The sequence below is a fragment of the Apus apus genome, chromosome 16 (genome assembly GCF_020740795.1).
Source record: "Apus apus isolate bApuApu2 chromosome 16, bApuApu2.pri.cur, whole genome shotgun sequence".
In the NCBI taxonomy this organism is placed as follows: Eukaryota; Metazoa; Chordata; class Aves; order Apodiformes; family Apodidae; genus Apus; species Apus apus.
In genome coordinates, this window is record NC_067297.1 from 1,956,143 (window position 1) to 1,983,314 (window position 27,172).

The 27,172-nt window shown below is 50.2% G+C and overlaps 1 protein-coding gene across 1 annotated transcript; it reads left to right on the top strand.

Moving 5' to 3' along the window:
• FBXO21 (F-box protein 21) lies at window positions 1-25,847 on the top strand. The gene is made up of 12 exons (XM_051633987.1): window positions 1-197; window positions 3,945-4,080; window positions 5,790-5,884; window positions 8,505-8,626; window positions 9,512-9,658; window positions 10,799-10,932; window positions 11,033-11,169; window positions 13,359-13,535; window positions 14,529-14,661; window positions 16,889-17,079; window positions 18,017-18,174; window positions 21,166-25,847. Exons 1-12 carry the CDS (start codon window positions 16-18, stop codon window positions 21,342-21,344), a joined length of 1,791 nt encoding a protein of 596 aa, XP_051489947.1. The 5' UTR covers window positions 1-15; the 3' UTR covers window positions 21,345-25,847.
• Window positions 25,848-27,172: the final 1,325 nt, after the last annotated feature.

Below are 27,172 nucleotides of genomic sequence, written 5' to 3' on the forward strand. Positions count from 1 at the left end.
GAGGAACCAGCCAAGATGGCGGCGGCGGAGCCCGAGGGGATGGGCCTGACCGACCTGCCGGGCGAGCTGCTGGAACTCATCCTCTGCTGCGACGTGCTGGGCGCTGCCGACATCGGGCGGGTGGCCTGCACCTGCCGCCGGCTGCGCGAGGCCTGCCAGCCCCGCGGGAAGGTGTGGAGGGAGCGATTCCGCCTCAGGTGGGCACCGCGGCCCAGCCCGGCCCGGCCCGGCCCGGCCCGGCCCTCCCCGGGGCTCCGGCGGCTGGAAAGGGCGAGGGGAGGGACGTGGAAGGGGGAAGCTGAGCGTCTCCTGCGGGCCCCGGGGTGGGCAGGCCCTGTCAGGGCAGGCCGGACTCAGCCGCGGGGCCCTGGGGCCTGGGGGGGCTGAGCCCGGCGCGGCCTGCCCTGCCCTGCCCTGCCCTGCAGGGGTGGCCGGTGCAAGGCTGCAGCGCCTCCTGAATCCCCTGCTCTGCGGCAAGGGCTGAGCCTGCTGCTCGGGGCAGACCTGGCTCGGTAGCCCCGTGCTCAGAGGAGATCCAGCTCTCAGCCCCTTGCTGTGAGGAGATCCAGCTGTCAGCCCCTTGCTGTGAGGAGATCCAGCTGTCAGCCCCTTGCTGTGAGGAGATCCAGCTGTCAGCCCCTTGCTCAGAGGAGATCCAGCTCTCAGCCCCTTGCTCAGAGGAGATCCACCTCTCAGCCCCTTGCTCAGAGGAGATCCACCTCTCAGCCCCTTGCTCAGAGGAGATCCACCTCTCAGCCCCGTGCTCAGAGGAGATCCAGCTCTCAGCCCCGTGCTCAGAGGAGATCCAGCTCTCAGCCCCGTGCTCAGAGGAGATCCAGCTCTCAGCCCCGTGCTCAGAGGAGATCCAGCTCTCAGCCCCGTGCTCAGAGGAGATCCAGCTCTCAGCCCCTTGCTCAGAGGAGATCCACCTGTCAGCCCCTTGCTGTGAGGAGATCCACCTCTCAGCCCCTTGCTGTGAGGAGATCCACCTCTCAGCCCCTTGCTGTGAGGAGATCCACCTGTCAGCCCCGTGCTCAGAGGAGATCCACCTCTCAGCCCCGTGCTCAGAGGAGATCCACCTCTCAGCCCCTTGCTGTGAGGAGATCCACCTCTCAGCCCCGTGCTCAGAGGAGATCCACCTCTCAGCCCCTTGCTGTGAGGAGATCCAGCTCTCAGCCCCTTCCACAGCCAGACACTGGGTTTACCTTGGTGCCTCAGGTCCAGCCTGGGGTCTGATAGTGCCACAATCCCACTGGGGCTGTTTATTGGGCCCCCTCAGCCCACTGAGGTGGGCACTGCTAGCCAGCAGCTTCCAAAACAACTGCCAAGACTTGTCCTGTCCCAGGCCTGATGCTTTGCAGCAAAGAGGGGTCTTTATTTGTAGTGCTTTCAGGAGAGCTATTCCCAGTTTCAATCCTTTGGACTGAATTTTACAGCTTGTGGGTTTAATTTCCCCCCAAAGGCCCTGATGAGGGCATAGCTATGTTGTGACCCATGAAATGTGAAATGTTTTAGCCAGGAATAGAGCATCAAAGTGTTATTGCTCATATTGTTTATGTCATGGTGGTTTCAGCAGTTCCAGGAACACCACTGCTCCTTCACTGGGGGCCACCAGAATAGGTCATGTTTATCTGCTACCTGGCTTTATCTGCATTTTGGCACAGGAGAAGTAGCAATATTGCTTTTTCTTAATTGCCAGTTGGCTTCTAAAATCTAGCATAGCTCAAATGAGGGGATTATTCTCTTCTCATGGGTGCAAAAAGGCTACTGAACAATTCCAGCTCCCCCCATTCACCAAGCTTGGGGTGGCTGGCCAGATCCCATCACCAATTCAGTGGCTCTTAATTTCTGAAGCAAACCTGAAAGTTTAAACATGGTTGAGATCCAGCAGCTGAAACTGAATGTGGTGGGTGATTAGCACATGCAGCTCTCCTCCTCTGCCTTTGATAATAGAACTCTTGGCAGGAGTTTGCAGGTTGACCTTGTTGTCCTGGCTGGATTCCATCCTGAGGAATTGCACCTTTTTTTATCTTCCTAACATTTTCAATATAGTTTCAACCCCAGAAATCATTCTGTCTCACCCTAAAATAAATGATTGTCATTGTTCTTACGACGTGGCTACAATTCAGCAGTAGATGAATGGCCAGGGATCCAGCAGGAGAGAGGCTGTAATGGAATATGAAGTGATTTGGTTAGTCTGTCAGTTTATTTTGTGACTGGTTTGATTATTAACTGGGAGTAAAATATCTTCCAGGTGTGGACAGACACAACTCTGCCTTTTGGTCAAGTTGTTAATTATTGCTACACTGAAGTAGTGATTGAAACATTTGGGTGGCTCTCTAGATAGAAAGGTAAAAATATGTAGATATATTAAATCAGATATATTTATATATGTGTGTGGCACCTGAAAAGATCCTAAAGAATTCATGGAACTGAAGGGAAGTAGTTTGTAAAAACCAGTCATTACCAAGAGAGCTGCAAAATGTGAAGTAAAATCCCCTTGGAAGTGGCAAGAGGCCCTTCTCTCAGCTTTCTTTCCAGTAATATTTCCATCTGCACTGATTCTTTTTTTGCATTTCACACACAAATAATCTCTGTATGTTCAGGACAACCACGGGTATTGCTGTGCTGGCAGGCAGGTATTTGATGGCACAATTGTGGCAGCACAAACCCATTTTACTGGGAAAGGTGTTGCTGCTGATAGATCCCAAAACATCACCAGGAGTTGTGTTTTCAGTTGGACCTTGAACCACTTCTTAACCAGCTGGGGAATGGTTTAGCTTTTGGACTTTTAGACTCAGGAAAGCAAGTACAGCTTTGTCTAACAAGAAAGGTGGGGAGGGTGTTTCAGTAGTTCTTCCTTGTATTAAAAATGAACTGCAGAAGCACTTGGCTGTCACAATTGGATTTCAGAATTCCCTGTTTTCCTCCAGCAGATGATGCCACCAGCTTGGTGCATGTTTTTAATTAGGCCCACGAGGTAGCAGGAAGGACACAGGACAGTGGAGTCTCATTCTGGTAGATGACATGAGCTCAAATGTGACACAGCTTCAGAATGTCAAGTTTGTTGGGTTGTTGTTTGTTTTTTTTTTAATTAAAAAAACTCTCCATCTCTCCTAGTAATGTGATCCTGGTGTTTATCTTGCAAAACTCTAGAGGAAATCTCAGAAGTGTTCAGGATATTCAAATGTTGAAATATCTGGAGTATGAACCTTTTGAAGGTTTCCCACTAGGCCTTGGGAGAGTTTCCTTTTAAATAACCATTAATGCACAGATGAAATCAGCTGCATTTATGCTTTGATGCCTGAGTCAGTCACTGAATTAATTTATACAATTATATGGAGCTCATGGAGAGAGTCCAGAGGAGGCCATGGAGATGATCCAAGGGCTGGAGCAGCTCTGCTCTGGAGCCAGGCTGGGAGAGTTGGGGTGTTCAGCCTGGAGAAGAGAAGGCTCCAGGGAGACCTTAGAGCACCTTCCAGTGCCTGAAGGGGCTCCAGGAAAGCTGGGGAGGGACTTGGGACAAGGGCAGGGAGGGATGGGATGAGGGGGAATGGATGAAAACTGGAAGAGGGGAGATTGAGGTTGGACATGAGGAGGAAATTCTCTGCTGTGAGGGTGGTGAGACCCTGGCCCAGGTTGCCCAGGGAAGCTGTGGCTGCCCCATCCCTGGCAGTGTTGAAGGGCAGGTTGGATGGGGCTTGGAGCAGCCTGGGCTGGTGGGAGGTGTCCCTGCCCATGCAGGGGGGTTGGACTGGATGGTCTTTAAGGTCCTTCCAACCCAAACCATTCCGTGATCCTATGATTTCAGATGGTGCCATCCCTTGGCATTGTCTCAGCCCCTCACATCACATGGTTGCTGTAAGCAACATGTTTCAGCTGTGGATGTTCTGGGAGGTGTTGAAGCTCTTCATGACCCTGCTCACTGGTGTCCTTTTGCACAGGTGGCCATCCCTGCTGAAATACTACAGCCACACAGACAGTGTCAGCTGGCTGGAGGAGTACAAAGCACGGCACAACGCAGGGCTGGAAGCCCAGAGGATTGTAGCTTCCTTCTCCAAGAGGTTCTTCTCAGAACATGTAAGTCATCTTCTTTGTGTATGTGCAACAGCCTGGCTGCTTGGTTGGTACTTCTTGTTAGTTTGTCTTTCCTCTCTCTTCACATTTTTTCAGTCTCACAGGCAGAAAATGCCCATTTCCTCACTCGGTGACAGTGCTAGGTCACCAGCCAAAAGGACAGAGACAGATCAAAGGTGCCTGGAGTCCAGGCCACACTCTGGATCACATGCAGCTGCTGCAGCTTCAGGAGCTCTTTGCTGTTGCTGCAGGTTCAGACCTGGCTCTGGGAACTCTGAAGGACCCACAGTTTGTGGACACAACCACGACCTGGGAATTTATCTCCTTGCAGACCTTGCACAGGGGTGCATGCTGAGCTGTCAGAAGTCATTTGAAAACAGGACCAAGGCACAGCAGGTTCCCTGAATTGGAAAGCAGATTATTTAAATTCTTTACCCAACCAAGACACTAAGATTCTTTTGCATTCAGTATGAAGAAGGTGAAAATGGACTTTTCCAGACTCTGGAACAATAGTTACTTCATTGTCTTGTTTGCTTAGTTGCTGGCTGGGGATTTGGACCAGCTGCACAATTGGGTTCAACCTGATACTCTGTGGAATGAGCATAAAAGCTGCCCAAAACTTGGGCTGAATTGAAAGGTTTACACAAGAGGCACTAACCAAGCACTCCTCTGTGGCTCCTTTGTGAATGTGTTGTGGTCCAGTAGAGAATTCCCCTAAGATGTATGATCCTGTGATGAAATCATCTTACCTGCTTTTAAGCAGGGGTTGTCATCTTGGTTTTCACCCCTAGAGGAAGAGGCCTGTGGGGCCAACAGAGTATTTGGAGATGTGGACCTCTTAGCTGTTCTCTTTGAACTCTTCTGCTGTAGCTCCAGCAGATGGACATTTGACCATGGAGAAATGTGTGTTGGGGCATTAACTGGAGGCAGAGGCTCCCAGATTCCACCTATGAAGACAGGCTGAGAGAGCTGGGGTTTTTCAGTCTGGAGAAGAGAAGGCTCCAGGGAGACCCTAGAGCACCTTCCAGTGCCTGAAGGGGCTGCAGGAAAGCTGGGGAGGGGCTTGGGACAAGGGCAGGGAGGGATGGGATGAGGTGGACAAGGGACTTTAAACTGGAAGAGGGGAGATTGAGGTTAGACATGAGGAGGAAATTCTTTGCTGTGAGGGTGGTGAGACACTGGAACAGAGAAGCTGTGGCTGCCCCATCCCTGGCAGTGTTGAAGGGCAGGTTGGATGGGGCTTGGAGCAACCTGGGCTGGTGGGAGGTGTCCCTGCCCATGCAGGGGGGTTGGATCTAGATGATCTTTAAGGTCCCTTCCAACCATTCAGTAATACCCAAAGTCCTAATAATTAGTCCCATCTCTTGTGGGACTAGAAACTGCAGCTTCATTCCCTGCTTAGGATTGAGGGAAGAGAATTCCAGCCCAGTCCCACTAGATCCTGCAGGGTTTCTGCTGAGATTCAGATCCCTTTTTCCTTACTCTGCTTGTGTCCTGTACTGAAAAGCTTGAAAACAAAAAGATTTCTTACAGTTCACTCAAAGCTTAAAAAAGATTGGAGTGGAGACTATGAGTACTTGGTGAGGTGGACTTGGAGGTCTTACTGAAATGTTAAAAAATGGAACTAAATTGGTTTTGAGACTTACTATGAAATGATGTTATTTTGGAAAGAACCTGTTGTGCTCTGTGTGATTCCTTGTCTGGTTTCACAGGTCCCATGTGATGGATTCAGTGACATTGAGACTCTTGGGTGCCCAAGTCATTTTTTTGAGGATGAGCTGATGTGCATCCTTAACATGGAAGGAAGGTAAGGAAGAGAGGGGTTGGAATGGGAGGGATTTTTCCCCTTTCACCAGTTAAAGGAGAATGGTACCGTGGTGAATGCCTGACCTCAGCCTCTCTCCTTCTGTCAATCTCATAAAACAATACCCCCAGGCTTCCTAAAGCTGGAAATTATTGTGGTGTGTGTAATTTCAGAACAACTTTAATATTCCCAGAAGAAACAATGTAAACTAATCCACACAAAGAAGTTCCTCTGGCTTTGTGTTGTTGCTTGTTTCCATGCCAGTTCAGAACATTTCCCCTGACATGTCACCTGGACCCTCTTCTCTGCAGTAGTTTTGGCTTAAGGAGTTCTCATCATGGTGGGTAGATGTAGAGGGAAACAGGGATACTCTGGGGATTGCCACCCTGTATTGTGGAACTACAGCTTTTTTTCCTTCTCTTTTAGTAGCCCCCAAATAAGTGCAAAACCTGCAGTTCTGGAAATTCATCAGGCAGGTGGAATGCCAGGCAGGTGAATAAACCTTTGGGTTTGCATCTGCCTGGGTATTCTCATCACCATGGTTGACACTGGGGAAGATGAATAAGTCACTGCTTTACTTGAAGGTTTTGCTGCTGGGGACATAAAAACCATGCTGGTTTTGCTGTGTTACAGAGCAGTAAGTGATGGCTCTTGGTGGAGACTAATAGCCTTGATTAAAGGGGCTGTTAGTAGAGCCTGGGAAAACATAACTGGGATGGCAATCACCTCATGTTTGCTGTTTCACATCCATTTTATTACCTTCTCTATTTGAACTGGGACTCAGCATCTCTCATTTGACAACTGGTGAAAAAGCTTTTCAGCCTTTGCACTGGCCAAATGCCTCCCCATAAAGCAGAATTGATGCTAATTGCACCCTGATTAAGCTGCAGTCATTGCTATTCAGGAGCATTAGGCTAAATCATTTCCCTGGAAGATATCCCAATAAAGCAGTTGTCCCTGTTGAGCATCCCAGTTGATTGGAAGAGGATGAAGTGTTATGAGGTTTGATTGTTCTCCTGTCTAGTAGGATGGAGAAGGCTGATGTGACCTGCAATCTGGGGGAGAGGAAATGAGAGCAGGGTAGAGGTGTTTTATTTCTGAAGAAGGAACCTGGACTTGTTTTAAAGACATGGCAAGGGCAGAGCCTGGGAATCAGGAGAATTTTCCCTTTGGGTTTTTTAGAGGGCCAGGGCTTTGTGCCATCCCTAACTGGTGTAAAAGTGCTCAGTGAGGCACTAGGTAACCCATTGCTAAAGGCCAGTGCTTGGATTCCTGGGATTTGAATGTCTGTCATATTTCAGGTATTTCTGGATAATAACCAGCTCTCTTCTTGGCCCCTCTGCCTTCACTTGTTATTTTAGAAGATGTTTTTCCTCTGGGGACTTTAGGTTTTTTGGTCTGTATGCAACTGAACCTACATTCATATCCCTCATCAATTTATGTTTCATGCTGAGAGGATCCATCCAGAGGGATCCAGTCAGACTGAGGCTAATGTTGTTATCAATAACATTTAATCAGATATTCCTGAACTGCTTTCATTAGGATCTGTGTTGTTTCCTGGGATACTGTGTCATCTCAAAATTATTACTTGGTGATAGGATAAAAGCCAGAGGTGACAGGAGCAATGTTTTGCAGGTGTCTTAGGTTGTGGTTTTGTGTTGCTGAGTTTCCTCTTAGCATTTATCTTTTTGTGGCCATGATGGTTTTGTCTAGAAAACCAATAGTCTTTTCTGTGGTTGAGCAGTGGAACAAGCTCCCCAGGGAGGTGGTCACAGCATCAAGCCTACCTGAGTTCAAGAATCAACTCCCCTGCCAGAGCAGGACCAAAACTAGGACAGATCCCTCAGAAAGGCATCCAGACAGGTCTGGAAAGTCTCCAGAGAAGGAGACTCCACAGCCTCTCTGGGCAGCCTGTCCCAGGGCTCTGTCACCCTCACAGGCAAGAAGTTCTTCCTCACGTTGAGGTGGAACTTCCTGGGCTCCAGTTTGAATCCATTGCCCCTCGTCCTGTCCCAGGGCACAAGTGACAAGAGCTTGTCCTGCCTTCTTGCTGCCCTCATGTATTGATAGACATTCATTAGATCCCCCCTCAGTCTTTTCCTCTCCAGACTGAACAGCCCCAGGTGTCTCAGCCTTTCCTTATCAGGCAGATGTTCCAGTCCCTTCATCATCCTCATGGCCTCCATTAGACTCTCTCCAGTAGATCCCTGTCCCTCTGGAACTGGGGAGCCCAGAACTGGACACAACACTCCAAGTGGGGTCTCACCAGACCTGAGTAGAGGGGGAGGAGAACCTCCCTTGACCTGCTGGAGACACCCCTTCTCATGCACCCCAGGATTCCATTGGCCTTCTTGGCCACGAGGGCACATTGGTGCCCCAAGAAGTGTTTGGATGATGCTCTTGGGCATGTGGTGGGATTCTTGGGGTGCCCTACACAGGGACAGGAGTTGAACTTGATGATCCTGTTGGGTCCCTTCCAACTCAGCATGTTCTGTGATCCTGTGACGATTCGATGGTTTGAGTCTAAGCAGTAAACCTGTATTCTCCAGAAAAATTAAATATTCACCCTGCAAGTGCCTGCTTTAGGGCAATACAACTTTTTTTTTAATGTTGAAATATGCAGGAAAGGTCTCACCTGGAAGTACTATGCCAAGAAAATCCTGTATTTCCTACGGCAACAGAATATTTTGAAAAATCTGAAGGAGTATCTGCAGCGCCCGACCGACCGGCAGTCGTTTCTGGAGGGTAAGTCTGGCAGGAATCCCATGCAGAGCACCTCAGGACAGCTCTCCATGGTTGTTTTACCTGGAGAGAACCTTGCTTGCCTATCATTCAGCTTGGCCAACAACTGAGAATGAAGTTTGTGTTTTTGAAACCCTTGCAGTAGTTGCCCAGAGTTGCGTCAGGATGTCAGGGTAACTTTTGGCTCCTGCCGGTGCCCGTGCACAGATGAGCTGAAAAGCAACAGAGAAAATGTTCAGACACTTGCATTTTGAATCTTAAACATCATGTTGAGCTCAGCGTCCTCATCAGCTGGCATTGCAGGAGCATTTTAGTTGTGGCCCTAACAGACCAACTGATGGAGTTTTGAGTCAGCTCCCCTGTCTCCTTTCCTAAGAGCTTCTCAGATGAGGGCAAGGAGCAGGCTGCAGGCAGGGGGGCAGTTGCAGTTCAGAGCCTGTTGTGCTGGGGCTTTGACTTGTTGAAGCTGTGCAGTGAATGTAGGAGAAAGGGGAATGATGAGCAAGAATGAAAGCCCTGGAGGATAAGGCAGGAGGAAACCTGAAGCAGAAGTGAGGCTGAGATAGTTTCAGGCTCAGAGTAGAAAACGTCGCAAGTTGGGAGGGTGCCAGGAGATGCAGTGTGACTGGTTGAGCCTGGTCCAGTACCTGCTGAATGTACATCCCTTTCGAGATGGTGAAGAGGGGAATGCTGAATTTACCTGGCAGTTCTCGTGTCAGCTTATTCTTTGCATTTTCTGGGATAAATCCAGTCTGTGACTGCAGATATTAGAAGGGAGGCTCTTGTGTTTGGCTGCGGTTGCTTCCTGCACGCCTGGAATTTAGAGCAAGGCAAACCCAACCAAAACCAAACTGAAGTCCTGTTTCTTATGTAGTTTGTTTTTTCCAGGGGCTGTTTTAATTGACCAATACTGCAACCCACTCTCAGACATCTGCTTAAAAAGTGTCCAGGCACAGGTGGATGATATCACGGATAAAGTGCGCAAAGTCCTGCGGACAAAAAATCCAAGGCACCCCAGCTTGGCTTCCAAGGCAGGTACTGTACAGAAACATGTTTTCCTGCAGAGCATTCCTGCAAGTCTGGATACAAGCAGACAAGGTGAAGCAGCTGTTGATTTTACTCCCAGCTCCATGTGGAAATCCACAAGTGCCACTTGGTAACTGAAGATGCCGAAGGGAAGTTGAGTCAGGGCATTTAAATATATCCCAGCCCACCTTGATCTGGTGGGGTTTGGAGAGTGAAGGAATTGCCAGCTCAAAGCTGCTCTGGTTAAACCAGGGCTGCCTTTTTGCAGGGTATGGGTGGGTTAATTGGTAAAATGCATCTTAAAACCAGTGTGACTCTGTTGTCATATGATCTTAAAGGTCTTTTCCAACCAAAATGATTCTGTCGATGTTAGGGAGAATTTCTTCCTGGAAAGGGTTGTCAGGCCCTGGCCCAGGCTGTCCAGGGCAGTGGTGGAGTCACCACCCTTGGAGGGATTTCAAAGCCATGTAGATGTGGTGCTGAGAGACAGGAGTTAGAGGGGACTTGGCAGTGCTGGGTGAACAGTCGTAAGGGTCTTTTCCAATCAAAACAATTCCATGAATTATTGCAGCTTAAGAAGCTGTTGTTCTCTGTCCCCTGTCAAGCATATTCTCTCATTTGCTTCACTCAGGAAACAGCTGCTTGTTCAGCTACAGGGTAAAAAATAAAAAGCCCAGGGTTGTGTGTCCATCTGATGCTAAGCAAAAATGATTGGGAGGGTTTTTTATCTTTTTTTGCAATTTTTCCCTGAAGTCTTAATTAGCCCTGTTATCTGTAGCAGAGCTGTGGGAGAGGGGATTGACCTCTTTTCCTCTTCAAGACTCAAAGTCAGCAGCAATAAAAAGGTCAGTGCTTTGATATCTCCAAAGCTCTTGGTTTTTTATAAGCACTATCTCACATTTGCTGCCTCTCAAAGGGAGAGTGAGCAGTCTGAGTATCTGTGGGTCTGGAGCAGCCAAGCTGGGATTTTCAAGCAATGAAAACACACTTCCCCTGCCTGGCCAACTCCAGCTGGTCCCTGGAGTCTGAAATGGAGATGAATCTTCTTTTTACTCAGTCCCATCTAAAGAATTTTGGTGTAAGATTCATTGCAAAAAGGTGAGGTACGTTTGTTTTCTTGGTCTTTATTTCATTGCATGTCATTTTTAGGAGAGGTCTTGATTCCAGAGGTGGAGCTTCAGAGGCAGGTACTTGATGCTATGAATTGTGTCCTCTATGAGCAGCTAAAATACAAAGGAAACGAGCTGGATTACTACAACTCCCTGAATTCCTACATTCACCAGGTACGTGTGTGTCGGACAAAAGAAATCAAACCTTGGGGTTGTGTGGTTGGTTTTTTTTTCTTAATATCCCACATCTTTTTCTCACATCCTTCTCCTCCAGGTTTTGATCCGCAGGACAGGAATTCCCATCAGTTTGTCTGTGCTTTATTTAACAATTGCCAGGCAGCTGGGAGTCAAACTTGAGCCAGTCAACTTCCCAAGCCATTTTCTGCTGCGATGGTGCCAAGGAAAAGAAGGGTAAGTGGATTTTGAAGTTGTGTCCACAGTGATAAAAGCCATAAAACATTTACAGCTCCAAACCTATTCCAGAAGGTGGAGTTCTTTTCCATCTGTAATTCTCCAGAAGGAAAGATCAGACCTCTAAAGAAAGTTTTCCCAAAACTCTGGTGAATGAGAACAGATTGCCTGAGTGTGAAATAATAGTAACCATGAGGTAATGGTTCTCTTAGTTTCTTAAATAAAAAGAAGAAGAAATTGCATTTTACTGTTTATTGTGCTGATTCCATGTAGCCTTTCCTACAGAACAGTTGCTAGAGACCTTTGCTGCTGTTCTGGGCACTCACTTAATTCTCTCAGTCAGTGCAGGATCCATCTTTGACCAGATCATGATGAATTTACAGAAATCTGTATTTTGTGAAGGACAACAGCAATCCACTTCAGAGCCAGGTTGTGTCTCTGTACAGCCCTTTGATCACTGGGCTGCAGATCTGTGTGTGTGGGCTCTGCCACACTTGCCAGTGCAGTGTCTTAGGATACACTAACTATGTAACCTCTGGAGAGAGTCCAGAGGAGGCCACCCCGAGATGATGGGAGGGCTGGAGCAGCTCTGCTCTGGAGACAGGCTGGGAGAGTTGGGGTGTTCAGCCTGGAGAAGAGAAGGCTCCAGGGAGACCTTAGAGCAGCTTCCAGTGCCTGAAGGGGCTCCAGGAAAGCTGGGGAGGGGCTTGGGACAAGGGCAGGGAGGGATGGGATGAGGGGGAATGGATGAAAACTGGAAGAGGGAGATTGAGGTTGGACATGAGAAGGAAATTCTTTGCTGTGAGGGGGGTGAGACCCTGGCCCAGGTTGCCCAGGGAAGCTGTGGCTGCCCCATCCCTGGCAGTGTTGAAGGGCAGGTTGGATGGGGCTTGGAGCAACCTGGGCTGGTGGGAGGTGTCCCTGCTCATGCAGGGAGATTGGATATAGGTGATCTTTGAGGTCCCTTCTAACCCAAACCAGTCTGGGATTCTAAACACAGCAGACCTGAGTCAGTACTCTGTGCAGCCTTGTTCAACACGTTCATCAATGACCTGAATGAGAGGACAGAGTGTGACCTCAGCAAGTTCCCTGATGGTACAAAACTGGGAGAGGTGGTGACACTCCAGAGGGCTGTGCTGCCATCCAGTGTGACCTGGACAGGCTGCAGAGCTGGGCAGGGAGGAACCTGGTGAGGTTCAACAGGGGAAGTGTAGGGCTCTGCACCTGGGGAGGAAGCACCCCAGGCACCAATATAGCTTAGGGGTAGACATGATGGGAAGCAGTTCCAAGGAGAAGAATCTCAGAGTCCTGGTAGACAGTAAATGGTCCATGAGCCAGGAATGTGCCCTTGTGGCCAAGAAGGCCAATGGAATCGGGTGCACACAGAAGAGTGTGGCCAGTAGGTCCAGAGAGGTCATCCTGACCCTCTGCTCTACCCTGGTGAGGCCACATCGGGAGAACTGGGTCCAGTTCTGGGCTCCCCAGTTCAGGAGAGACAGGGAACTGCTGGAGAGAGTCCAGGGAGGGCAGCAAAGATGACTGGGGGATTGGAGCATCTCTCTTCCCAGGAAAGGCTGAGAGAGCTGGGGCTGCTCAGCCTGGAGAGGAGAAGGCTGAGGGGAGACCTTGTTAGTGCCTGTAAGTATCTCAGGTGGGTGCAGGGAAGATGGAGCCAGACTCTGTTCAGTGGTTCCCAGGGACAGGACGAGGGGCAACAGGCACAAGCTGGAAGATGGGAAGTGCCACTGAAAGATGAGGAGAAACTTCCTTCCTGTGAGGGTGACAGAGCCCTGGGACAGGCTGCCCAGGGGGGTTGTGGAGTCCCCTTCTCTGGAGACATTCCAAGCCCTCCTGGCTGCAGTCCTGTGGGATGTGCTCTGGGCAATCCTGCTCTAGGGGGGAGTTGAAGCAGGTGATCTCTAGAGGTCCCTCCAACCCTGACAGTTCCGTGACTCTCTGAAAGAACTGGCATGATGGAGTAAAAAGTCCCCTTTGTTTCTGTATCTTTTCCTATCTGCCTTTATCCAAAGAAGAAGCTGGGAGGAGAGAGAAGGTACCAGGTAATCCCTTTTTAGAAGGGAGCTGAGGAATGAATGACACTTGTTTTCCAAACAAGCTTGAAAGTGCTGAGGGAAGGGGCTTCACTAGGGACCCATCATGACAACTCGGTTTCCTTGGTGTTTCTTTAGGAGCACAGATATTTTTGACTACACCTACATTGATGCCTTTGGGAAGGGGAAGCAGCTGACAGTGAAGGAGTGTGAGTACCTCATTGGCCACCACGTGACAGAAGAGTTCTATGGAGTGGTGACTTCCAAAGAAGTCTTGCAGCGTATGGTGGGAAACCTCTTAAACCTTGGCAAGCGGTGAGTTGGGAATCATCTGGCCTGTGAGGCCCCTGGAAAAATGGGCCCAGGGTATCCTGGCTGTGTATCTGAAAGGGCTGCTTCACACTGTAGGAGTGAGTGCTTTAAAAAGGTGTCAGTCATAGAGTTGCTAAGGTTGGAAGGGACTGCTGGACATCATCTAGTCCAATCCCCTGCTAGAGCAGGGTCACCTACAGCAGATCCCACAGGAACACATCCAGCTGGGTTTGGGATGTCTCCAGAGAAGGAGACTCCACAGCTTCTCAGGGCAGCCTGTCCCAGAGCTCTGTCACCCTCACAGGAAAGAAGTTTCTCCTTATGTTTAGTTTGAACCTCCTGTGCTCCAGCTTGTGCCCGTTGCCCCTTGTCCTGAGTCACCCCAGGGGGTCTTGAAAATTCCATATGTGACCTTGCATTGCTTGGTTGTTTTTAATCACCTGCAGCAGGAAACAAGAACACTTTGTAACACTAGTTCCCTCAAGAAAATGGACACATTGGTCTTTGTGAAAAGCCATGAGGGACTGTCCTCCTTAAGAGCAGGGACCTTGGTTGTGATCTGGGAAGCACAACCCATGGGCTCAAAAGAGCAGTTTCAAGAGCACTGTTGGTTTGTAGAAAATCTGGTGTTATTTTCAAATGTCCCTGATAACCCCTTTCCCAATTAGTCATAGACAGTAATGATAGAGTGAAAGGATTGTGTTGGATATGATTAAGCTAGAGGAGCAAAAGCAGATTTGAAAAGGAATTGACCTGGGGAGTGAACTCTCTCAGTAGGATGATTGGATCAAGTAGGACACCAGTGAAGTGGGAGGGCAGTCACCAGTTGTGTAGCATTTTTCATCTGGTCAGGCTGTGGGATGGGAGGAGTGACAGCCAGCCCCAGAGTCACTCCTAGTGAGTGTGCCTGTAGCATCCTGATGGGTGACCCTTCAGAACAGTGGGGACAGGGGCTGAAGGGCTGGCTTTACAACTGAGTTTCTTTTTTGCTGGCAGAGAAAGCACTGATCAATCTTACCAGCTCTTGAGAGACTCCTTGGATCTGTACCTGGCCATGTATCCAGACAATGTGCAGCATCTGATGCTCCAGGCTAGGTTGTACTTCCACCTGGGAATCTGGCCAGAAAAGGTACCTCACCACTCAGTTGTGTGTTTTCTGATACCCTCAGCACCATGAGCACAAATCTATTGATTTTTGGGCTACGTCAGCTTGCATTACACTCTGCCACAAGTTGTTGCTGTAATAGATGCAATGGGACCAGTTCTCACATTTCAAAAGAATCAATTTCTACTGTGTGAAGCAGAGAAAAGAGGATAATTTTTGCCTGGTTGCCCTTAGGGGGGAACTTGTGAGCAGCCTGGAGTCTGAGTCATAATTTGTGATTTACTGCTCAAGTGTGACAGTTTATCTTGCAACCAATATTGTGGACTTCTGGCTGGGAGTTATAAGAGCATTCTTTTTGGTTTATGGCTAGATTGTGGTGGTGGTGATAAAAGCAGCTGCTGGACTCATGTAAAAGGAGCAGAAAACTTGTAAGAAATTATCTTCTATAAACATGATCAAAACTGTTCTCTAAAACCTTGGCCAATCAGTGGCTCTTGTGAAGAAGCAACTTCAAAAAGAACCATAAGGACAGAAATATTTAATATTAGAAACTTGAATCTTGCCACCTTGTGAATGGGAAAGAAGGTACAGAGCCCAACAGGTTGTCTCATCTGTCATCCATGTCTTTCACTCAGTTTGGGGAAGAGGCAGGGAGGAGGCAGGTAGCTCAGAAAGGTGTTATTTCTCCAGTGTGTCACTACAGCAAAGAGGTGCTTCCCAGTCCAAAACTTCAGTGAAGCTCACAGGCTTGGGCAATGCCCCTGCAATTCCAAAAGGGAGGTGTGGGTGAAGGAGCAGCAGTATTGGCTGGACAGCTGAGCAGAAAACAAAGCTCTTCCCACCAAATGGTCTGAAACAGAGGGCTGCTGGAGAGGCTGCCTGCCTTTTGGGGGTCAAACAGTTGCCAGCTGCAATGAATATGTGCAAGTTTAGGGGTTTTCAGCATTGGATCCAGTCATTGCAGGTTGTTGGGTAGGATCATAGCTAGGCAGAGGGAAAGCTCTGAGTCTGACAGGACAGAAGATACCAGATTTGAGAGAGGTCTGCCAGATTTATGGAAAGTGGTGGAGAATCTTCAAAGTCAAGCAGAGCTGCACAGAATGTTGTCCTAAATGTTTGCAAATAAAAGTAAGTGAAAATGCCAAGAATCTCTGGCAGCATTGGCTACTGTGCTGAGCCTTCCTCTTTCTGTAGGATTTCCCTGGATTTTCACATCCTTAAGATGCCAGCCAGGGAATTGAGGTGGCCAAGAAGCCTGAGCTGTGTTTCTCCTCATACCTAATGACTCACCTGTTCTTTTTCTGAGTTTATTTTCATCACCTCTTGGCTGATGCTCAGGCTCAGCAGCCTGAGATTTCTGTTCCTCCCCTGCTGCTGCTGCTCTGAACTTAGGCTTGACCAAAACTTCTAGCATGTGATCAAGGATACCATCCTTTTTGCCAGGTGCCAGAGTGTCTCACATTGCCTCAGCACTTGGGGTGTTTGATGGTGGAACAGATGTACCTGTCTTTTCCCAACCTGTTTAGACAACAGTTTTGGTAAGAACAAGAAGGAAAAAAAAAACAACCCAAATATTTCAACTTGCATTGCCTGCCTGTAACAAACTGGGCAGCAGAGGCTCTGGTGTCACGCCAGAGGGTGTTGGAGGGCTGGTATTCTGGATCTACAGGGTCTGCTGCTTTGAGAGCACCTTTAAAGTTAATCTTTAGTCATCCTGAGCTGAGCAGGTTCTCTGTTGTTCACCATTTCATGGTACACCCTCGCAGAGGTTTGTGTTTCCTTCTGTGCTGCCCTCTGTTTCCTCTGCCAGGCTCCCACAGACACACTGAGCAGCTCTTTTAAACTCAAAGTGTTTGTTCTCAAGTACAGCAGAAGTCATCTGGAATCACCAATGTGGGAGACTAGCAGCAGCACTCTGAGAAACCTTGACACAGTCTCTTAGTGCTCTGGTCATGACATGTGATGTGATCAGCTGGTGTGAGTTAGTTTTAAGGAGTTCCTGTGCTCAACAGTGCCCTTCCTTGGAAGCAGGGAGCTTTATAAAAGGAAAAGGAGAGAACTGATGGTGATTTCTCCTAGGCAGGTGTGAAGAACCTCCTTAGGAGTGTGTAGCTAGAGCAAAGGTTTTCAGTCCTGTGAGGAGGACTCATGTGGCATCTAGGCCTGGGTGCTTAGACATTTGTGAGTGCTGGACTGCTTCGGATGCTAGAGACCTGATCTGACCCTGTCCTTTTTGGTTTGGTTGCTGAAGGTTCTGGACATCTTGCAGCATATTCAGGCTTTGGACCCATCCCAGCACGGGGCTGTGGGGTACTTGGTTCAACACACCCTGGAGCACATCGAGCGGCGGAAGGAGGAGGTGGGGCCCGAGGTGAAGCACCGCTCAGATGAGAAGCACAGAGAGGTCTGCTTCTCCATTGGGCTGGTTATGAAACACAAGAGGTGAGCCCTTCCAAACCTTCCCTCGTTAGCAGGCTGGGCTGTAACGAGTGCAGAAGTTCTGACACTAATGAGACGTGGTTGTATCTGCCAAGGAGGTACCTGGAATGGAAAAGGCCAGGCATGTACGGCTGTGCCATTCCCTTGGGCAAAAAAGATGGGAGCAGCTCTGTCCTTTGAGAGAGCAGGTGTATTCACTGCTGTTTGCTTGTGTAGTGACTTGGCTGAGTGGTCATACATCACACAGGGGAAATATCCACAGCCCAGAGCTTTAAGAATCATCAGTGATCAGTTAATGAGGGTCTGTGGAGTAGAACCGACTTCAAAGGAGATCGTGAGATTCCTCAGACAGGTTGTGGCTCTTTCCCTGTGCTATAATTATCCCCTTCCTGCACTGCTCAGAGGCTTTGTGTTCCTGGCCAGAATGACATGCCAGCACTGTGTTGCTTTGGCCACTCCTCTGACTCAACAAGACATCTGGGGCATATTTTAAGTGACAGTGACAATACCTCACCATTAATCCCGTGAATGTCCTGAAGATAATGAGCCTTTGTTTCTGGGAGTTCAGAATTGGGGTTCCCACATCTGTGTGATGGGCACAGAAGTAATTGCACAACACAGTAGAGTGGCTGATCCCCTCCCTGTTTCTTGTTTCCTGTTCTCCCAGTTGCTGACATTCAGTCTCTTTTCTTGCTCACATTTGCTTTTCCTTTGTCCTCAGCTGTTTGTTCCTGTCTGTTTATCCAGTCACTCCCAGTCATTTCCCCCTCAAAATAAACACAACAAATCTATCTTAATTTTTCTCCCCTCCCCTTGTTCCTCTCCTCCCTGTGCCAAGCCCCAGGAGGCTTCTCTGCTGTTGGTGCTATATTACTCTTGAGGAAAAAGAGCTGGCTCTGGAGTTTTCACAGTCCTTTTTTGTTGTTGTTTTTTTCATTAGATATGGCTATAACTGTGTGATTTATGGCTGGGATCCTGCCTGCATGATGGGGCACGAGTGGATCCGGAATATGAACGTCCACAGCCTCCCCCATGGCCCCCACCAGCCTTTCTACAACGTGCTTGTGGAAGATGGATCTTGCAGATATGCTGCTCAAGGTGGGCAGGAGTCTCCTGTGGTGACTGTCTGTCTAGAAGGACATTAGGAGAAGGGGATGCTCAAGGGATTCACTCTTTTTAAGTATGAAACATAAACTGTTCGTTAAAGTCGAGGTAGGAAGGAAAAGGATCTTGAATCCTGCCTGCTTTGTTTGCTCTCCATGAAATCAGTGCTGCTAGGAATGAACACTGAAGACCACTCTGGTGTCATCTCCTCTTGCCCAAGAAATGTGTTTTGGATGTGATTGGTTTTATGGTGTAAACCAGGGCTGCTGCTTTTGATAGTCATTCAACTTTTGCTGCAGCCTGAAGTTCTGTTAGCAGCTCTTGCTCCTTGAAATGATAACTGTGCTTTGGGCAGGGCCTCAAAACAGGATCTTGGGTTCTCAGGACCTGGTTCTGAGCTGTCATCAAGATCCTGTACCTGCCAAGATGCCAGAGAGCACAGGTAGGGTGGCTTTTAGTGCCACCTCCAGTAAGAATGGGGCATAAAAGAGCTTCTCTTTACAAGTGCCAAGAGGTGTCAGGAATCTCCATCACCCATTCTTTAAGCAACATGCCATAAGAAAAGAAATTCTTGTCTGATGGTCAGAAAATGAGGTTAGGACACAGGACAAAGTGCCAAGCTGAGGTTCCAAAGGGAAAAAAACCAAACCAAAACAAAAATACATCTCTGACTCTGTACCCTGCAAAGAGAGTATTGCTTTCCTCATGTTTGTTCTTCTCCCTGTGACATGGAGACATCCCATCCAGCTGGCAGGGCAGCAGCACAGCCTGGCTGTGTTTTGCTAAGATGTGGAAGCTGCTGGAGGGGAAATCTGAGCAAAATGCAGTTCAGCTCTTTCACTCAGGGCTTCTCCCCAGTATTTTCTGCTCCCACACATGTGAGCAAGAGGTGGTTTGGCAGGAGGGGACACTCCTGCCAAAGTAGGTTTAAAGTGCAGGTGTTTTTCACTGTCCTCAGTGTTACTTGATATTCACTAGTCCAAAAAGATGAAGTGGGGACTGGGAAAGCTGCAGCTCAGCTTATATTAGGCAGCACTTGGCCTCTCAGAGGGTCTGAAGAAAACAAAAGTTCTTGTGTGCAGTGGGTTGATATTAAATGTGCATCTCAGTGGAATCTAATCAGATAATTGTCCACAGTGCTTATGGGTCTGAGTCATCTCTCAGATCTTTTGTCTAATTGTTTAGAAACAAATATAATGCTGGCAGGTCCCAGAGCACTGGGTATGTTGACCAAGCTGTAGGTTGATACTCTCATCTCTGTGGCACCCAAGTGTCCTGATCTTGCTGGGAAAAATGGAAGAGTTTGTCCTTGCTTGCCCTGCTGCCTATTGAGTAGCTGCTCTAAAATACATCCTCGGGTCATTTGGGAAGGCACTGGTTCCTAACTGACTGACTTGACTTTGGGGAGAAGATGGTGGTTTTTTTACTGAGGGAATCTTCAGTTCATCTGCTTGCAGAGTTTGATCTGGCCAGCTCAGAAATAACAGCCAGCTTATTATATAATGTCATAGAATCATGGAATGGTTTGGGCTGGAAGGGACTTTAAATTTGATCATCAAATTCCAACCCCTCTGCACGAGCAGGGACACCTCCCACCAGCCCAGGCTGCTCCAAGCCCCATCCAACCTGCCCTTCAACACTGCCAGGGATGGGGCAGCCACAGCTTCTCTGGGCAACCTATTCCAGTATCTCACCACCCTGACAGCAAAGAATTTCTTCCTCATGTCCAACTTCAACCTCCCCCCTTGCTACCTCTGTTCTGAGTCCTTCCTGTAAACCTGTGAGCTGAGCTGGAGCTAATTCCAAAGCACCAGTTTCACACAGTGAGGCTGGGATCTGCCTGTCCTCTCTTGTCTTCCTTTTGTTTGCTCTGTAGCAGCATGGGCCAGGTATCTGTGGCTCAGAACTGCTGGTCAGCACTTTTCTCAGGCTCCCCACCTAGTGCTGATCTGGCTTCTCCAAGTCTTTCCCCTCCTGCCAGCTGGTTTCATCACCCTGTCCTTCCCTCCATGCACAGCTCACTGCTCAGCCCCACTTCTGCAGAGCAGGCTGGAGTGCACCTTGTTTTCTGCAGTGGTGCAGTACACAGAGGAGGTGCTTTGCAAGGACTGCACCAGCCCACTGAGGTGTGGGAAGTCTGCTGGTTCTGGCTGCATGTGCTGCCACACAGAAGCTTCAAAGAGCCTGTGTGGATTCATGCAGCTCGTGTGTGTGTGCTCTCTGGAGCGAGCTGAGCAGCTTCACAGGCAGGTGAATGATTCCTGAAGGATGTTCTCTGCATCCCATCTTGTTCCCATCCTAAGTCAGGCTTTGGGACTTCAGCAGCTTCTGTTTCTACCTGTATATCTGGCACGGTGCTGGCAAAATGCCCTCATGTGGGGAGTGCTGCAGGGCACCAGTGTGTGTGAGGCGCTGCTGGGCTGCCTCCCAGTGCAGGTGCTGTGGGAGCTGAAGGACCCTCAGCTTGGGTCACCTTGGCATTCTAATGCCAGAGCTTCTGTGGTGCTGAACTGTTGTGTTTGATCAGGTTATCCTTTAGTGCAGAGGAGGAGATGGGGTGTTCTGAGAAAGAAAAAACACCTTCTTCTTAGGGACTTCTCTTTACTCTCCGGTGAAGACAGGTTGAGGGAGCTGAAGGTGTTCAGTCTGGAGAAGAGAAGGCTCCAGGGAGACCTTAGAGCACCTGCCAGTGCCTGAAGGGGCTCCAGGAAAGCTGGGGAGGGACTTGGGACTTGGGGTGGGATGAGGGGGAATGGCTTTAAACTGGAAGAGGGGAGATTGTGGTTGGATCTTAGGGGGAAATTCTTCCCTGTGAGGGTGGTGAGACCCTGGCCCAGGTTGCCCAGGGAAGCTGTGGCTGCCCCATCCCTGGCAGTGTTGAAGAGCAGGTTGAATGGGGCTTGGAGTAACCTGGGCTGGTGGGAGGTGTCCCTGCTCAGAGGAACCTTAACCATTCTAGGATTCTTTCTGATTCTTTCCTAACAGAGAACCTGGAATACAACTCTGAGCCTCGGGAGATCCCTCACCCCGACATCGGCCGCTATTTCTCAGAGTTCACTGGCATTCACTACCTACCAAATACTGAGCTGGAAATCCGGTACCCGGAGGACCTGGAGCTCACCCGTGCCACAGTTCAGAAGATCTACAGTCCAGGCAAGGAGTGAGTGCAGAAGGCCTGGTGAGGACAGAAGCAGCTGGAGTGTAGCTTTACCCTCTTGGCAAAACTTGCACGGAAGGCAAGTTTGCTGACAATCCTTTTGGCTTAATGCATTGAGAACTGCATTGAACTTTGTAACTGGTGCTACAGCATCTGCCCGTTGCCTGCCTGCCCCTTCTGGCCCAGAGCCATGGGGACACATTGGCAGTGGAGGCCAAGCAGCAGAAGATTGGACCAGATGATCCTTGAGGTCCCTTCCAACCTGGCATTCTGTGGTCAAGGATCCTGCAGGGACGGTGGCGCTGGGAAGCGCGTTGTCCTGCGGGAGGATTTGCACATCCTGCTCGTTCTGTGGTTGTCTTGCCTAGAAGGTCAACACAGTGAGATACCCCTGGTGTGGAGTATGGAAGAACCCCCTCATCTAGAGAAGGAAGCTGCTTATCCTTGCAGTGTTGTGGGGTTTTTCTTTGGCTGTGTTTTGGGTTTGGTTTTTTTTAATGTGTAGCTCATGCAGGTGATAGTTTTTAAGGTCTCTTAATGTTTCGTTGTTGTCTTCTCCAATCTGAATTTTTGGTCAGGTTTTGCTTCACCCCTCTAGTCTGATTGTTCACAGAGCTCCTGCTCAATTCTGAGTATCCTCACAGATGGGGAAGAGCCCCAACAACAAAACCAGAAGCAGCTAGGCTTTGGGGGTAGCAAGCTCCTTGGTAACACTGAGGCCCAGCTGGCCACCTCACTGATGGTACAAACTCTTCTAATGCAGAAGGTGACCTTCTAACCCTTTCTCATGCCTGCTAACCACACCAGTCCATGTTCTTACCTTGTTTTTTGCTCTGTTGGTTGTGTGTCCAAGGCAGGATCTACAGCACAGCCCTGAGGGCTCCCAGGACCACTTTGAACCTCGTGGCACTGTTCCATGGAAGCCTTGAGGTCAGTGCCAGAGTGACTTTGGTGTTTGGGGAGCTTCCAGTCACTGCCCTCTCCAATCTACAGGTTTTTATGCAATACAGTGGGGTCATGACTGGAAACTGGCCAACCCTGGAGTCATCCAAGCTGTGTATGGAAGAGAGATGTTCATTCCTGCAGCTTGAGGCCTTCTTCCTTTTTGCCAAAAGAGGATGGATTTTGGGGGAGCGCTCGCTCCGAAGGGAAGAGCTTTAGCAGCTCAAGGCACATGAGTTTCAACGGGACCTAAAAGGCCCAGACAGAACCACTACAGAAAAGCTTTTCCTCTGGGTTTCAAGTATTATGGGATGCAGAGTGACATGTGTTTGTGCATCCACAGAGCCTGCATCTCTTGATGTTTTCTGAAGCCACGGCTGTAGACCAGCTGCAGCTCCTGCCTCCTGTCACTGCCCAGTTGCAATAGAGTAGCTACATCAGAGATGAGAATTAGGCCCTGTAGAGTTAGCTGGATGCTCTTAGTCTATTCTAGCACTTCAGGTATTGCCACATGGAATCCCACAGCCCTCCTCTTAGAGTAGTGCTTGAGCTGCATGCCATCCTGCTGAAACCCTGAGCACTGCTTCCATGGGAGACATAAATGCTGAACACCTGGCACCTTTGCCAGCAGAGTGGTGGTGGTGGTGGTGGTTTGCAGGGATCTTGGAGCTTGAAGAATAACAGCCCTGTGTGGGTGGTGCTCAGGAATGGCAAAGGTGCTGTGCTCTGAGTAGAACAATGTCTTTTAAAGAAATCTGTACTGCAAGGAACTTGGAAGGGGTGAAGGAAGAAGGGGCTGAAGAATTTCTGCAGAAGCAGAACGAATGGGTCCAACTGAAAGCAGAGTTAGGGAACCATCAGGCCCAATCTTAAAATCCCTTCTCTTGTTTTTGAGGATTGAAGTCGATCCCATCCCCTGCAACCCTTGTTGAGGGTTGAAAGCAGGTGCCAAAAGATTCCTGGGAGGGATGAAAAGTTGGGAATGGGGCTGTTGAGTCACAAGGTTGATGCTGGTAGCTGAAAAAGGCATCCAGGAGCAGGGCTTGGGCTCCCCATTCCCAGCCTCAGCTTTGATGAGGCTACCTCTGTGGCTGGATAGGTATCCATGAGTTTCCAGGGGCTTTATGGTCCATTGTGCCACCAAGGCAGCCCAGTGCCACCTTCCCCCTCTCAAGTGCATCAGAAGGGCTGCCACAAATGAGCTTGTAGGAGTTCTCAGTGAGAGGTGCTGACGGGTAGAATGGTGTCAAAAAAAAGCCACAAGGGCTCAACAGAAAGCTGCCCAAAGTTCTCTGAAAACTGGTGCTGGACAATGCACACCTAACCTGCTGTGTATTTCAAGATGGGGGGGGGGGGGGTGTCCTAGAGTTACTGATGGAGCCCCATATTTCTGGAACCACGGTGTGTTTGTAATCTGCCAAGAGCCTGGAGAAGGAGGAAGTGTGGGAGCTGCTCCTCGGGCGGTTCCTGCTCGCTTCCCCACCCACAGCCTCTGCACCCTTTCTGCTTTTGCAGGGGGTGCAGCAAGGAGGGCTCTGTGTGCCACAGGACAAACACACTGCAAGTGACTTTTGTCCACAAGGCAGCCCAGGCAGCCCTGTAACCAACCTCTCATCCCTTCAGCAAATACCTTGTGGAGAAGCTGTCCTCAAGCAGCCCCAGGGGTTTGCTTTGCTGTGCTGGCCACATCCCTGCTGGTTATGGGGGTGCTCATGCTGTCCAGGAGTGTCAACACAACCTTCTATATGTGCCAAATTTGGAAGAGACTGGAGGCATTTCAGTAGGCCCTGCATAAGCTCCAAACCTGGGCTTGGAACTTCAAAAGCCAAAGGAAATGGTGTGTAAAGGCTCCTGTTCTGATCCCGTTTGGTTGGACATGCTCCTTGTCTCATCCTGCCTTCCTCTGCTGCCTGTGCTGCTGGGGATACTGAGTTTGCTCTTAGCCAGGGGGAATTCCCACCTAAGTACTGGCAGCCTTGGGAGACCTGAGCCCAAGCATGCAGGAATGCCAGGGAGAACTGAAACATCCACAAGGACATCTCTCCTGGCGTGAGCAGCCTCCTGAAACACACGTCGGTTCCCAGGGACTGAGCGCCCGGGGTCCAGCATGGCCAGGAAGCAGCTCCTGGGGTTGCTGGAGGACACCTTGGGTCAGACCTGTGTGTCAGGCAGCTCTTCTGTCCCCCTGTCCCCTCCGGGCAGCACAGGCATTAATTATCACAGCCACCATTTCCCCAAGAAGCCAGCAGTGGATCCCAAACATTCCTTGTGTCCATGTCTGGGTCCGTGTCAGCGGTGCCACACCTGCACACCCATGATTTGTCCTGTCATGTCTGTGTGGAGATCCCATGGGAAAAGGGGTGTTTTGCTTTTGGGAGAAGGTGGAATTGCCTTCCTCTTCATTCACCCATCATCCCTTTGAGCAGAAAGGTGGGGCTGTGTGGTCTGGTACCAGTGTCCTGTGGGCTGGAGTCCCCAGGGGCAGGGAGGTGGGGTTCCTGCAGCTGATGCCATCTTCTCCCTTTGCTTTTTGTGTCCTGTGGACAGGGTGCTGTCAGGCTGAAGTGGCTTTCTGCAGCCTGAAGGGAAAAAACAGGAAGAGGGGGAAAGAGGAGGTAGGAAAAGTGCAAGGAACCAGTGGTATTTGCTGTCTGGATTGTTAGGAAGAGGGTAGAGAAAGTGAGCCCATGGGTTGGTTCTGAGCAGTGTCTTGGGGCTCAGGTGATGGAGGTGGCACCAGCCCCAGACTTCCCCTGGCAGGGAAGGGACAGCTGTGGGTGACAGCCTCTTGGGGGAGGGTTGTCCTTCCACACCCAGGGCAGGGTTTTGATGTGCTGCTGTTTCTGAGAGAGGCTGAATTGCTGCTCAGGGCCCTCCACCAGCACCCCAGTGTGGGAGACAGATGGATAATGATGCAGCATCCTCTTGGGAAGCCCTTCCAACCCCTCTGGACCCATCCTGACATGATCTGAAGTGCCCTGACAGCCCCCAGAGCTGAGAGCCCAGGGTGTGACCTCTGTGATGACCCATGGCAGTGTGTCACCAACCTTTACAGGAGAAACAGAGGCTTCAGGACTCAACAGACCAAGGATCCCTGCCTCCATCCACTGGGGCTCTGCCCCTGAGGGCAGGAGGGGGAGGAGAGGACTACTTGGGGATCCTCTGGTCCCTTCCAGGTTGCCTGGGGTGTTGTCCTGACTAGTTTTGAGCATCTCCATGGGATGTCACAAGTCCATTGGCCCTCCCTGCCTGGCAGCTACCTCTCCCCACCCAGAAGGACACAGGGACACCCCTTTCCTACCCACCTCCCTTGGGCTGGAGATGCCTGGGCCTGGTGAGATGACACAACAGATGAAAAATTAGCCCAGGCCTGAAGGGTGAGGACCTTTGAGCCCCAGGGTCCCCTGACACTGGCAGCTGAGGTTGCAGGATGGGGACAACGTTCTCATTTTATTTAAAAAGCAGGTATTTCTTGGCTGTGGGGGCAGCTGGAGGCTGGGAGTGATTTGGTTCCTTTCCTGTTTATATTTGGCATTAAAGAAATAAACCCAGTGACTGGTTCCCCCCGGCCCTGGCTGCTTGTGCTTCTTCCTGCTCTGCCCCCCTCAGACCCCCTGGGGTTTGTCCTTCATAGAATCATAGAATCCTAGGGGTTGGAAGGGACCTTGAAAGATCATCTAGTCCAACCCCCCCTGCCAGAGCAGGGTCACCTAGAGCACATCACACAAGAACGCATCCAGGTGGGTTTTGAATGTCTCCAGTGAAGGAGACTCCACAACCTCTCTGGGCAGCCTGTTCCAGTGCTCTGTCACTCTCACAGTAAAAAAATTGTTTCGGATATTCACCTTGAACCTCCTATGCTCCAATTTACACCCATTACCCCTTGTCCTATCACTGGTCATCACTGAGAAGAGCCTAACTCCATCTCCCTGACACTCACCCCTTACATATTTGTAAACATTGATGAGGTCACCCCTCAGCCTCCTTTTCTCCAAGCTCAAGAGACCCAGCTCCCTCAGCCTTTCCTCATCAGGGAGATGTTCCACTCCCTTAATCATCTTTGTGGCTCTGCCCTGGACTCTTTCAAGCAGTTCCTTGTCCTTCTGGAACTGAGGGGCCCAGAACTGGACACCATATTCCAGATGTGGCCTCACCAATGCAGAATAGAGGGGGAGGAGAACCTCTCTTGATCTACTAACCACCCCCTTTCTAATACACCCCAGGATCCATTGGCCTTCTTAGCCACAAGGGCACATTGCTGGCTCATGGTCATCCTGTCTACCAGGACCCCCAGGCCCCTTTCACCTACACTGCTCTCCAGCAGCTCAGCCCCCAACCTGTACTGGGACATCGTGTTGTTCTTCCCCAAATGCAAAACTCTACACTTCCCCTTGTTGAATTCCGCTGACGTGTCCCTGCCAGCCCCGAGCTGGGTGACAGTGACACTCAGCTCTGCCCGGGGCACAACCTGCCCGGGGCTGCCGGGGGTCACAGCGCTGGGGTTCTCATGGGGGGGTTGGGGGGGGATCCTGGGTTGCTCCCCCCGCCTCTATCCCCCTTTCTGACCAGCCTCCCGGCTCCCCGTGCAGCCCCGGGCGGGGCCAGGGCTGGGATTGAAGGGCTCAGGGAGGGGCGGGGGGCTCCTGCCGCTGCGGGGGGGACCCCGGGGCTTGCAGGGAGGGGGGGGGGGGGCACTCCCTGCCCTTCTCCCCGGACTCAGCAGATCCATGCGGTGCCCAGAGGCACGAATAGCTTCAGTGCCACCCCCCCCCCCGCAAAGGGCTCCGGGGGGTCCCGGCCACGCCAGCTCGGGTGGGCTTGTTCACTCTGGAACCTAAGGACGGCGCAGCGGCGGCAGCTCAGGGACCGGGGGGTGGGGGGAGCGGCGCCACC